Source organism: Talpa europaea, assembly GCF_964194135.1.
Source record: "Talpa europaea genome assembly, chromosome: 11".
Classification (NCBI taxonomy): domain Eukaryota; kingdom Metazoa; phylum Chordata; class Mammalia; order Eulipotyphla; family Talpidae; genus Talpa; species Talpa europaea.
The window spans coordinates 103355879-103368808 of record NC_140078.1 but is presented as its reverse complement, the minus strand read 5'-3'; the positions used below and the strand labels follow the sequence as shown (position 1 = coordinate 103368808).

Genomic DNA, 12930 nt, shown 5'->3' with positions numbered 1-12930 from the left:
CTAGCCCGCACTGGGCAGGTGGTCGGCCGCGCAGCGGAATCCCAGGTTGGACGCAGAGCTGTCGGGCGTGTTCTGGCTTCGAGCCGCGCAGCGGTACCTGTAGCAGTAGGACTGTGCAGAGACAGGGTGAGGCTCGCGACGGGCGGCAGGCAGTGCATGGTCAACACCCACTGTGCCCAGCACCCGCCTGGCACCCGCCCAGCAAGCTGTGCCTCCTTAGACACTGCTCGCTCCGACCCCTCCCCACTGTGCACACTCAAGTGCGCGCTTCGGAAGTACCGTGTTCAGCACACATTACCCCAAGTCTTCTCTGTGACAAACACAGCACAGAGAGGCGGGGTCGGCATCACTTGTACCAGGAAAATGCACCCACCAGTGGTGACATGAGGGACACTGCGTCCCTAGGAAGAGAGTGGGATCCCATGACAAACCACATCTGTATGCAACCGCTGATGAAGTAGGGAATTCTTTTGAACGCTAACTATTGACATAGTCAGAACAGAAACCAAGTGTGAGGTGGGACCTTGATCTCAGGGAGCAAGGACTCTGCCAGAGAAAAGACTGGACGGCTCAGAATGTAGCCAACGGCAGCTGCCCTTACGCAGGGGGTCACGCTCCACAACAAGCAGATGCTGCTTTGCTAACCAGACTAGTCTCTGACATTAAACCCAGCCACAAAGCTCGATTAAGATCAACGATTAGATATTATTTAAGATGTAATGATGAGGAAAACTAGGTGTCAAGCCCAGAGACACGGAGGGGAGGGGGCTGGGAGCCACCTGCCCGCAGTCACTCCAAAGAGAGCAAGTGGAGGCCGGGCCTGTGCAGCCAAGACCTCGGGCACCCACTCCTGCACGTCCGGCAGCGGCACGTGGGCTTAGGAAGTCGTGAGGCCACCACTAATTCCAGGGGCGGGTGTTCCTGTGGAAAGCCAGAATCCTCTGGAAAGACAGAGTTCGAGCAGAGCCCTGTAACCAGGGCAGGGAGTCGTCTCTGCCTCGAGCGTTCCCAGGAACGGCCGGGCTGAGCCCACACTAGTCCTCAGACTCCGGCCCCGCGGCCTGGACTCTGGCCATTAAGTCTGAGAACATGCACTTGCGGGAAATGTGGGCTGTTGCCGGGCGGGACCACAGTTTGAGAAGCACTAGGCTCCCGTGGAACTGGTATCCTATTTACAGGACTTGGGGAGGAGGGAAGGGCAGCGGGCGAGGGAAGGGGCCCGCGCGGGGCACGGCGTCACTCAGCAGCTGAGCACCTGCAGCGTGCTAGAAGCTACTCGAGGCACGTCAGACGCCACACAGAGCAGGACAGACCAGGCGCTGGTTATCAAGGAGCCGACACTCTGCAAGGCAGGCGAGTCGGACAACAAATGCGCCAATAAACGCCAGACCAGCCCTGGGAGTGGTCAGCTGGGAAGAGAGGCAAATCTGGAGAGGACCGGCCTGGAGAGTGGGCGGCCCCTCACCCAGCAGGGTCCGGGAAGGAGTCTAGCAGGAGGTGAGACATGAGCCGAGCTGCCCACGGGGTCGGGAGAGAGCCCCGAGCCGGCCTCAGCACCGGGGAATGTGGGTGGCACTGGAGTCGCACCACAAGGAATCGCACCACAGGCGGCCTTCTCAGCAGGAGCCTGGGCTTGACGGCCATGGAGACGGCCACAGACACCGTGCAGATTTATGCCCCCCGCAGGGCAGAGTCCAAAATTCACCGGGGTGATTCCTTGTTCACAGGACTCAGAAAGGAGGAAAGATCTATGTTTAGTGGAGAAAATAAGGACATGAGGGGCATGGGAAGGGCCGGGCGAGGGAAGCGGCCTTTCCAAGTCTGTTTCTGCGTCGGTAAAAAGGGCTTTCAGGGAACACTGTCAAAAGCTTCATCTTATCTCTGCAGGACAAGCCAAGGCGCTAATCCCGTGGGGGGCGCAGCTGACTCCACGCTGGGCTGACGTCCAGCTACAGACGCACCCTGCCTCGTGGGGGAACTCGCTTCCTCACGAAGACAAAACCATTAGCGGCTTCTCCTAAGGTCTCAGACCCCGGGTGGGCTGTCAGAGACCAGCCACTCGCAGATCTGACCCCGGTCTTGCATTCGCCACATGAACGGGAACGTCACCCGCTGCACACGCGGGAAAGCTGCGGTGGCCCAGGTGGAGGGGCTGTGGGGCGGTCGCCTCTGTCACTTCTCTCTCAAATTACAGAACGAGCTATCTCCAAATGAGACGTTGTCACGCAGCGGGTAACAGCCCTAACACGCTGCACTGCACAGTGCTGCGCTGAGAGGCTGCCAGAGGAGAGCGGAACACAGGGTGACACGCACGAGCCTCGCGCGGTCCCACGAGAAGACCTGGCAGGCACAGGAAAGGAGGTGCACCGCGAGGCCCCGGCAGGGCGCCACCAACGCTTTTCTCTGGGAAGAAGGATGATTTCTACTTTCACCTTTATGTTCCTTATTCGCTTTCTACCTTTGGTGCAGGGAAATGCTATGTTGTATAATGAAAATGCTCACGATCGGTGCCGAGAAGAGCCGGTCCTCCACCGGGCCACAGGCGGCCCCGAAATCCTCCATGACCGAAAAGCTATGAAGGATTAGACCCTAAAAGCAAGTCTCACCACAGTAACTGCTGAGACTCCCGACCCAAAATGTGAGGGTCCTCGCCCCTCCGTTTCAAATGTGCTCATTCACCCGGCAGACGCTTAGTAGCAAGTTCATTTCCAATTCCAGTAATGGGCGACTGATGGGACCCGCCATTGAAGAGGCAAATGGCCTGGTTACAAGTGTCCCCCATGGCTCTTTTTTTCCCAAACTCTACTTTTAGCACCAAAAATGAGTGGCTTTGAGTGGCTGAAATATGGGTCATTTTATTAATTAAGAACAGAGGCAGTGGGAAGGACCTGTTTTAGCCCTATTTCATTAAAATAGATAATTACTGTGTGAAATTGATCTCACTATCTGTGCTAAGAACGTGATCCTGGACTTGGGAATAATCCATTTAAGAGAATGACCTACCAGCCTTGGGACTCTGAAGTCAGGCGGGACAGCTGTCTGGTTTTTATGAGAGGAAGACTTTTGGGGATAAAGAGAAATTTGAAGGCAACTGCAACTCATTATGAACAAAATCATTATAGAAGATCACACACTAGAACCTGGTTCTCTCAACTTCCCTTCTGTGCTGGCACGATACTGCATCAACACCCTTTCCTAGCGATCTTGGTGTGAAGTGGCAGGTGGGTGAGGATTTCCTCAATGTTGTGGGTTGGGCTGAAAGGATTAATCTCATACCAGGATTAACCTAACAATGAGAATTAGTCTGACAACTATTAGTTGTTTACAAAACAACTGAGTATATGAATTAACCTAAGGACGTCACATGTACTAACTCAACCTTCCTCAATAGTCCTATGAGGTGGTTATCACTTGTCCCCACATTGCACATGTGAGGAGAAACCTGAGACAGAGGGACACTAATGGTGTGCCCGCAGCCACAGGGTTCGCCAGTGGTGGGTCCAGGATTGGTACCTGCTCAACTCCATTCCTGCTCTTAACCTAATGCCGGGCTACCCCACATCTTAAATTTCTGTGTCCTCATATCCTTAAAGAAGCTGTACTTTGGATGGACTTGCAGAAAGATTTGATAATCATGTGAGTTCACTGTAGTCATGAAAATTGGATCTGGTGCATGGTCAAAGTCACCTTCTAAGCAAGGCAAATAGAAAATATAAAATTGCATTATTCTTTTTATTGATTTTATTTTTTTTACTGGTTTTCACTTGTGCTGTATGATTTCCAGAATTCTGCCTATCTTTTTTTTAAAAATTTATTTATTTATGCATACAAGCACTGGGATATAGGCCAGAGGTATGGGGGTGAAAGGAGTCATCAGAGACAGAGTGGGGAACAGAACAGGCAGACTTACTAAAATATACTGCTGAGGGGAGCAGCAGGGAGACCAGATAGGTCTGCCATGCCATGTGGGTAGCTCCCTGGCTGGGGACCGAACTCGTGCGCCTGTGGCTGTGGACAGCTTCATAGGTTGCATCTTAACCCCTTGCACCACCAGGGAGGCCCAATTCTGCCTATCTTGGTAGGAATTCATTAGTTGGATCCATACTCAAAGGGAAGAATGGGGCAAACAATCTGATTAAAATAAAGATGTGTAATATAAACTCTAAATTAACCATTAAAAATTATTTTTAAAGTTATACCTTGTAAACCAAAGAGGAGAAAGTAGAGGAATTAAAAAATATTTGACTCAAAAGACCAACAATAGAGAAAAGGGATGCAAACAAATGAGACCAAAAAAAAACCCAAACATCAAGATAGTAAATTAAAACTCAACCATATCAATAATCACATTAAATGTAAATGGTCTAAACAGTCTGTGAAAAGACAGAGATTAATTCATAGATTGAGATGAAATGGACCAATTCCTCAAAGGACACAAATTGCCAGAATTTAATCAAGAAAAAACAGAACACCTATAGCTATTAACTATATATATTTAAGGTCAGTATTTGTGCTTAAAATGTTTTTACAACTTTTATTTTCCCCACTTATTTTTAAGGATAAAATCTTCTGGTCTTCAATTCTTACAGAATAAGTAGATTCCCAGTTAATAAAAGTGTCACCTGGTAGAGACATAAGAGCTGACAATTAGGGTTTGAGAAACGGTTGTATCTTAAGAGATTCAGTTGTGCTTCATGGAAGCCCAGTTCCATAATAAGAGCATTCAGAGACACTTGTAGTGACAGTTTAAATCAGAGAAACAAACTGACTGAGGACTGATGTGTATTTACATGTCCTGAAAAGATCTGGGGCAATGCTTTAAATTTAAAATTAATGGCCTCTCTGGTGGTGCAAGGGGTTAAGTCTCAGCACTATGAAGCAATCCGCAGCCTCTGCAGCACGAAGTCGATCCCCAGCCAGAGAGAAACCCACAGGGCACAGCAGACCTCTCCTGTCTCCCCACTGCTCCCCTCAGCAGTGGATTTCGTGAGTCTGCCTGTTCTGCTCCCCACTCTGTCTCTGGTGAATCCTCTCAACCCCCGCATCTCTGGCCTGTACCCCAGTTCTTTATGCATAAATAAATCTTTAAAAATAAAATAAATTAAATTAAAATTAGAATTTTAACAATAAATTTATCCATATCTTGTTAGAAATTAAATGCAAAGCATAAAGTAAATTCAATGAACTCCCACCTGGATCAAAAAATGTGAGAAATGCAGGAGATATACCCACTGCAAACTCACATATATGCATACAGAGACCTCTCCTGGCCTGTGGATCCACTTTAAAAACCTGATGCAAAAGTCACAGTCTAGAAAAATCAAATTAGAAGAAAGCAAGTGGGGAGTCAGGCATCAATATTATCTTTCTTTTGGTATCAGTATTTTCTATAGATACCAGATGTTTCTAATATGCAATAAAGTTTGAGGACCACTACTTTAGGGCAAAATCTGATAATGCTTCCATTATCAAATTAGTAACTTAATTTAGAGTCATAACAGGTTGTTTTAAGTCTCTGACTGCTTGGATTGAGTGAATTACTATGGGAAGATTCTTGCAATAACAATCTGCAAAATGCCATCTTTGCAAAGGGATAGAAGACAGAACTTGAAGTGCTAAAACACTAAAAATATATGATTTGCGGGGAGAAGAGAAAGAGGTGGTATTTAATTTCCAAATTCCTAAAAGGTGACTCATGAACACCGAGTCTACCCAACTGGCCCCACCAGCCAGCAGTGACACTGACGTCACAGCCCGGAGGCAGAACCCCTCTCTGGGGCTGTTGCACACAGCACACACCCTGCTGCTCCACGTGGGGTGAGCCCCTCAGCACACCACAAACCACCCCCCCTTCGCAACCCCCACTTTCATCTTAGCAGGCAACCCCAGAACGGACTGGAGCCTCACACACAGAGGGTGTGCTTCAGATGAGCAGGCTGTGAGCTGCCTACAGCCCACCCTTGCACTCAGCACAACAAACGTCTGGAAATAGACAAGATTCCACGGATGGAAGCTGGCTGACGGCAGGTCCCTGCCAACCTCTGCTTCCTGTGCTGCTTTGCTCCACGCCTGTACCCAAATGTCAAGATACCCTCTTAGCTTCTTTCTGGTTGCAGTGGGGACAGGTATATTCTGGCCAAAGTGGACGGGACACATGGGGGCTGCTGTCCCCAATGCACAACAGGTCTGACGTTGCAGAATGACGCCAGTTCAGTGACTCAGCTTACCTTATGGCACATGTAGGATCCACCTTTCTTCACCCGGTCTTTCCCAGAAGGGGGTCCTTTCTGCAGAAGAAGAGAAGGAGCTCATCAGTCCTGACACGACAACTGCCCCACATGGCAGGACAGAGTCCCCGGTGGCTCCACCGTTTCTCTCACCCTGTGTGACCTCCCCACATGCCTGTGCACCATGCACCTCCAGGACACACCTCTCCAAACCTGACCCATCCCTGGCGTGCAGCTCAATTCCCACCAGGGCAGAACCTTCGCCAGCACGTGAGCCATCCCGCCTTACGCCCCTGCAACATTTCTTGCCTGGATGACTGACCAGCAGCTTGGAAGCAGCTCTGGCCCCCTTCTCGAGCGGAGCGCAGATTTACCCGCGCTGTAACTGGCTCGCTTGACTGGACAGCAAGCCCTTTGAAGGGTGTTTTTTACACACCCACTGTGCGACATGGAAGGGACCCGCTGGTGCCTAAATGCAGGAATAAAAGAAGTTGCTTCTCATTTACTTTTTTAAATTTTTAAGTTAGGTTTATTGAGAAATGAAGACATTCACCTTTTATATTTATTTTTCCTATTTGTGTATATTTTAAATGTTTAGCTCAGATTCACTGAGGTATAATTTACTCATAATAAACTTTTTAACCTTTTTGATCCTTTTTTTAAAGGAGGCTAATTGGCTTTATTAAGCATTTACTCCAAGTAGAAAAGCACCCCGAGGGACTGGCACAGAGGTAGGCTTTTATAGGAGAAAGGAGGTGGGACCAGGTTAGCAGCCAAAGAAAAGAAAGACTGTTTCAGGCAAAATCACCTTCTTCGGGGAAGGGAAGAGGGGGGTGGCATCTTCTTTTTTAGTCCTTTCTGAGTACGCACTTCTGATGAGATCCTACAAACGCAGAGTCCTACAGCTGCCAGGAACAGCACTGAGTTTGTCTTTTAAAAAGAGATTTACATAGTCTGCAAGAACCAGGTAGGGCTCACCCTGTGGCTATTAAGCCAGGCAGCACTGTACTGAGTCATGCCCTGGCAGCCCGGCTCTGGAGTCCACTGTGCCCCCAGCAGGGGACCAGACGTGGAGGGAACCCCGGAGGCGGAGGAAGGAACACTGAGGCCTCAAACAGCCAGTCATGGGGAAGACTGTGGCTTCCAAGAGGGCTCTGGATAGAAGTGCCACAGATCAAATGCGCCCCCTCCGGCTTCAGTTCCAGGATAGAGCCTCCACGGCAGCAAACCGGGCAGAACACTCCAGCACGCAACCTGCTTCCTTCTGGACACCGTCAGTTGCCTGCGTGGCCCTAAGTGCCATGTCACACCCATCCACTGTGGCTGATTGTAACCGGGAAGTGTGAGCGTGAAAGCCAAGGGCAGCCGCACAGCTCTCCCCGGGGGACTCGCCACCTGACAGCCCACACTCTCGAATGATCATGATGCATGTTAGAGAGATGCGAGGCACTTCTGTGACAATGCCATCGCCACTGAAACATGACCCCGGATCAAGCCTTGATTCTGACTTTCTTCACACGCCTTGTCAGGGGCCCGGCGGTCAGAGTGGTGTCGACCGCAGGCGCGAAGGCGGCTCCCTCCTCCTGGAAGAAGCCAGCGGCCAGCTCCTCGCGGACACGGACGCACCCACAGCGCCTCCTTCTCATTCAGTTCTGCTTTAGTTGACCTCACTGGAGATGTCCCTGTGACCCAGGACGCACGCTGTTCAGTTTCCAAGGATTTGGAGGACTTCCCGTTTTTTGTTACTGGTTTCTTGTTCGATTCCACTGTGACTGGAGAACATGCTTTGGATGCGCTCAATTTTTAAAAATTCGTTGAGGTTTTCCTGACAGTGCAGGACATGACCTACCTTGGTGGATGTTCCAGGACCCTGAGGAGGAATCGTCTACGGTAGAATGCTCTAGAAATATCATTGTGACGGTGGCAGGGTTAGGGTTAGGGTTAGCTGGCTCTGATTGTACCATATCAGGAGGCAAGAAAAAGGGGTTCAAGCCTCCGCCCACAGCTGGGAGTTGGTCTGCTTCTCCTCTCAGCTTTGCTAGCTCTTGCTTCCTAGGCCCCAGCTCTCCATCAAACACACTCAGCAATAACACTACTCTGATATAAATAGAATACATAGAAGCTAAAATGATGGAAACCATCTCGGTAGTTATTTTACCAGTTCAGTTTAGCCTATAATATAAATGTATCAAATATTTCCTTGAAGCACATTTAGAAATACATCACACAATGATATAATTTCTGCTCCAACCATCAAACCAAGTTTAGAAAGCTCCAGAGAGGGAGGAAAGCGCCGTCGAGAGCTTTCTGTGAGCAGGACCCTCCCGTGCTGCTTCTTGCCCCTGCCTTCAGGGCCCTTGTGCAGCCCTCGCCTTTCTCCTCAGTGAGCTTCCTTTAGCCGCTAGGGTCTGCCGACACATTCTCTTCATTTGCCTCCATTTGGAGATGTCTTTACGTCCTCTTATTCCCAACAGACACGGCACCGGTGGAGGATTCTGGACCTAACGGTTCTTTTCTTTCTACACTCAACAACCATCGCCCGTTGCTCTGGTCTGTCTCGGGGCCTTGGTGAGGAACCCAGTGGTCCGCACCCACTGTTTTTTTTCCCTCACAGAGCAGCTGTCCTTTTTCTCTGGCCGCTTTCAAGATTTTTCTTTGTTTCTCGTTTTCAAAGTTCAACTATGGTTGAACTGGCCTTGCCGTGGACCGCAGGCCGGGCTGGGCGTGCAGAGGCTGTCGCCAGCCTCAGGCTGAGCAGGAGGGGCCAGGCCAGACCCGCGCCCACAGAAGCAGCAGGACCTCACCATCAACAACTGAAGTGGGCCCTACTGGGCACCTCGTCTCCCCTCCCAGCCCAGGACACAGCACCTTGATGAGTGGGAATCCCCCATTTTCAACATGATCAGACGGCCGGCCTTTATTTAGTAACATTTCTGAGAAGACCTGGGAATCCTGTGGTTATTTTTAAGTGTTTTAAATATTCTTTCCACCTGCAGATTAAATACTGCTTAAGGGGCCTCCCCTGGTGGCGCAGCGTTGAACGCTGGGCTGCGAAGTTGCCCGCAGCCTCTGCAGCGTCCGTTCGATCCCCGGCCGCCGGTGAGGGTCCCACATGGCGCGCAGACCTCTCCTGCCACCCGCTGCTCCCCTCAGCAGTGTATTTCATCAGTCTGCCTGTTCTGCTCCCCACTCTGGCTCTGGTGAATTCTCTCACCCTCCCGTGCTTCTGACTGTACCCAGTGCTTGTATGAATAAATAAATAAATCTTAAAAAAAATTAAAATAAATAAAATAAATAAATACTGCTTAAGGCTGAACAATGACAGTCACAGCTTACAGAGGCCCTGGACACCAGGTGGACGACAGAACGTGGACGGTCACGCTGTTCCCTCAAGTCCCCATGTCTCGAGTCTCAGGCCTTCCCAGGATTCTCTGCCTCAGCCCCACCCTCCAGGCTGGCCAGCTCTACCTCCAAAGCAGATCTCTAACTGTGGTTCTTCATCTCCATGGTAACCACCCAGGTCCAAATCACCTGGATTACAATAGCCTGCAAACAGGTATGGAGGAGAAGCACAATAATACCTGCAGAAGAAGTTGGAGACCACGCGCTGTGAGAGAAGCCAGAGTAGAATAATCACACTGTATGATTCCAGTTATTTAAAAGTCTGGAAACCACAAACTAATCTGCTGTGACAGAAAGTGGATCAGTAACTGCTTAGGTGTGGGAGGCGGAGGGGGCAGGGAGGAGGGACTCCGAGGGGCACAAGAAACTTACGGTCATGGATCTGCTTCCTGCCTTGGTGGTGGTGGTTTCATGGGTGTGCATGTGTGCGTGCGTGTGTGTGTGCATGTGTGCGCGTGTATTTGACCATTTCAGAGATGTGCGATTTATTATCTGCCAATTATACTACAATAAAGCTCTTTTATAAATGAAAATAAAACAAACAAACAAAAAAAACCTATGGAATTTTAAATGAAATATGAAGTGCTTCAAGTAATCCAGGGAGGAGGGAGAGGGATGCATGAGCGGAACTACCGTGAAAAGGCTAGCTAGGGTAGACAACGACTAAGCTGGCCGCACGCCTCAGAAAAACAGGGTGGGCCTGTGCGGTCCTGCCCGCGGTCAGATGTCAGCTCTACTTAAGTAAGGAAAGGAGACAGTTTGGGCCTCCTCCAGGTTTCGTTTATCACATTCTCTTAAAATCACTTCTTCGTGCTCCTAGTGACAGCTCATTAGCAAGTGAGGCGAGCAAAGCAATTAGCTGGTCCCAAATGGCATTTTCAGTTGACCGTGATTTTCAAGAACACTCGAAGGCATCCGCGATTTTATCTTGGACATTGTGAAAGTACAAGTGCTGCGTGCCCGGCGCTGTGGGCTCTGTGGCTCGGGCTGCAGCGCGACCGCTCAGGGCGAGCAGAACAAAGCGGCCATGGTGCACGGAGAGAAGGGCACGTGGGCTACAGCCACGGCGGGGCTCACCCCTTCCCCCGGCCTCAAAAGCAAGTATCCCCAGGACTAGATTTCAGAGCGAGACACTGTGTCACAGCCGGCTGCTGCTTTCATCTACATTCCCTCTCACATGAAACATGGCAGTCATGACTGAGCTACATCAATAGCTTCCCGCGCTGCAGTCGCTGCCCTCAGGGGACCACAGTTGCTTCACAACCAGACCAGGAAGCCGGTGGGTTTCAGCGCCGTGGCCCGGGCCGTGCGATGAGCAGGTAGCTAGGCGAGGAAGATGGGCCCAACCCGAAAATGTGGCCTGTCGTGCCATGTCCTCCTCACACAGAACTAACCCTGTGTGCGCGTCACGTGATGCTCAGACACCCAGCATCGGTGAACCCCGTGATGCCAGGGGGTCGCACTGTGGGGCTGCCCAGAGTTTTGGAGAGATCAAAGCTGCACACTCACAGAGATGGCCGCGCACACACACCGTCCATTACACAAGTGCCCCAGGGACACAGGGGAAGCAAGTTCCTAGTCAACCTGGTAAAAGGAAAAAGGCGACCTCACTGTTCTGTGTCTCTCCTCAGTAACGTGGCTTGCTTTCCAACCCTCACAGAAAGAAGACAATCGCACTACACCCAGGGAGACATGGAAGGCAGGCCGTGGAGGCGGGGAAAGGCGCAGGCAGCCCACGGCAGCGCAGACGCCACGCACAAGGTGGAGGAGGCGTGTTCTGTGTCTCGCCACCACCCGGGGGCAGTATCCGGACGTGGGAGCCTCCAAGCGGCCAGAACATCTGAGGACACCAGCTGCCCAGAGGTGAGCGCCCACCCCCAGGCAGTTTCCAGCAGGGGCACAGGCTGCGGTGGCCCCTCCGCCTTTCAGGCCTGCTGCTTCCCCGCCTGCAGATGGTCAGCAGGACACGCCTGGGCGCCCGCTCCAGCTGCCCAGAGAGTCAGCCACCGGAACGTGAGGCACGGAAGGCAATTCGACGTGTTGGGGAATGTGGTTACGGGATCTAGATACCTGGGCCACAGGCGCTCAAGCTGATTTCTGTTTCTCGATACTTCCATTTTGTTGGCTCATCAGCCTTGCTCCAGAACCGCAAAGGAAAGTGGCAAAGGCCAAGCATCAGCTCTTCCTCCGGGAAGATTTCCACCTTCCCCGGGGGGGAAGCCCAGTAAAATTCTTCTCCTAAACGCAGTCCTGTACAGCTCGTGTTTCCATCATCCTGCCTTCCCCTTGACACTAAGAACACTCTGCAAACATATTAATTTCTTACTGAGTTTAAGTCACCTTCACTCACATCTCCCCCCCCCCCCCGGCCTGTGACTCTGCACACCAGGTCCCTTCTCTGTCAAGCATGCCCTGGGGACGCAGGGACGCTGGCTGACTAGCCCGTGGGTGCGCAAGCAGTGGGAGGGGTGGCAGTCCAACTAGGAAAATGGAGCAACTTTTGCCGTTTTTGGCCAGGCAGAGACGGGTGGTCCCAGCATCAGGCAGGTGGGTGCCAGGAGGCAGGCTGAGTGGGAAGCCACCCTTCCTATTCTATGCGGGCTCACACGGGGTAGGGTGTTGGGAAGAGAAGCAGGTGTGGAGTCTGGAGGAAGGATACGAGGAACTTAAGTCCCACGTCCACTCTCCAAATGGCAAAGAAGTGTCCAAGCAGGACAGCAAGTTGAGCAGCTGCCAGCACACTGCCCAGGGTAACCTCCAGTCAGAGGGCTGGTGGGGGCGTGCACGTGTGACATGCTGTGCTGCGTGCGACAGGTGAGGGCTCAGAGGCGTGTGCTTCAAATCAAGCCGAGTGCAAACTCTGTACCATGGCAGGCCGGTGAGGAGGGCTTATGGCTCCCTGGTCCATTCTGCACCATGTCGAAGCACCTCGTGAAACAGAACACATTTCCCAAAATGGCCGGAGTCAGACCATCTAACTGTGCCATCAAATTCCAGGGCGACACAATCCAAACAGAATGTCTGGCTACCAGCACTTGGCAAGCAGCAGGGACGCGTTCAGAGGACTAATACTTTTTGGAAAACTGACTCTAGTGGACTTCGGAGAGTCATGAAGCACACGCAGGAAGACCGAGCCGCGTGCCAGGAGGAAGTGGGCATCCCGTGCTGTCCCAGCTCACTGCTTACCCGTGTCTCTCTCCCCTGGACTTCCAAAGGCCTCCATTCCTCACTAACCCTGCTCTCCAGGGGCCGTGATATCCCAATTAGAGGGCCAGAGCAGCATTTTAAACAACAGTATGAG

General features: G+C 51.4%; 1 protein-coding gene across 1 annotated transcript in view; it reads right to left on the bottom strand.

Moving 5' to 3' along the window:
• SUMF1 (sulfatase modifying factor 1) overlaps nt 1-12930 on the bottom strand; it is a gene marked incomplete at both ends in the record, with an annotated part of 39748 nt that continues 26818 nt past the window's right edge. The window contains 2 exons of the mRNA XM_084248297.1: nt 1-111; nt 6228-6287. Of these exons, the coding sequence (XP_084104423.1) occupies nt 1-111; nt 6228-6287 (171 nt within the window). The remainder of the gene's footprint in view (nt 112-6227; nt 6288-12930) is intronic.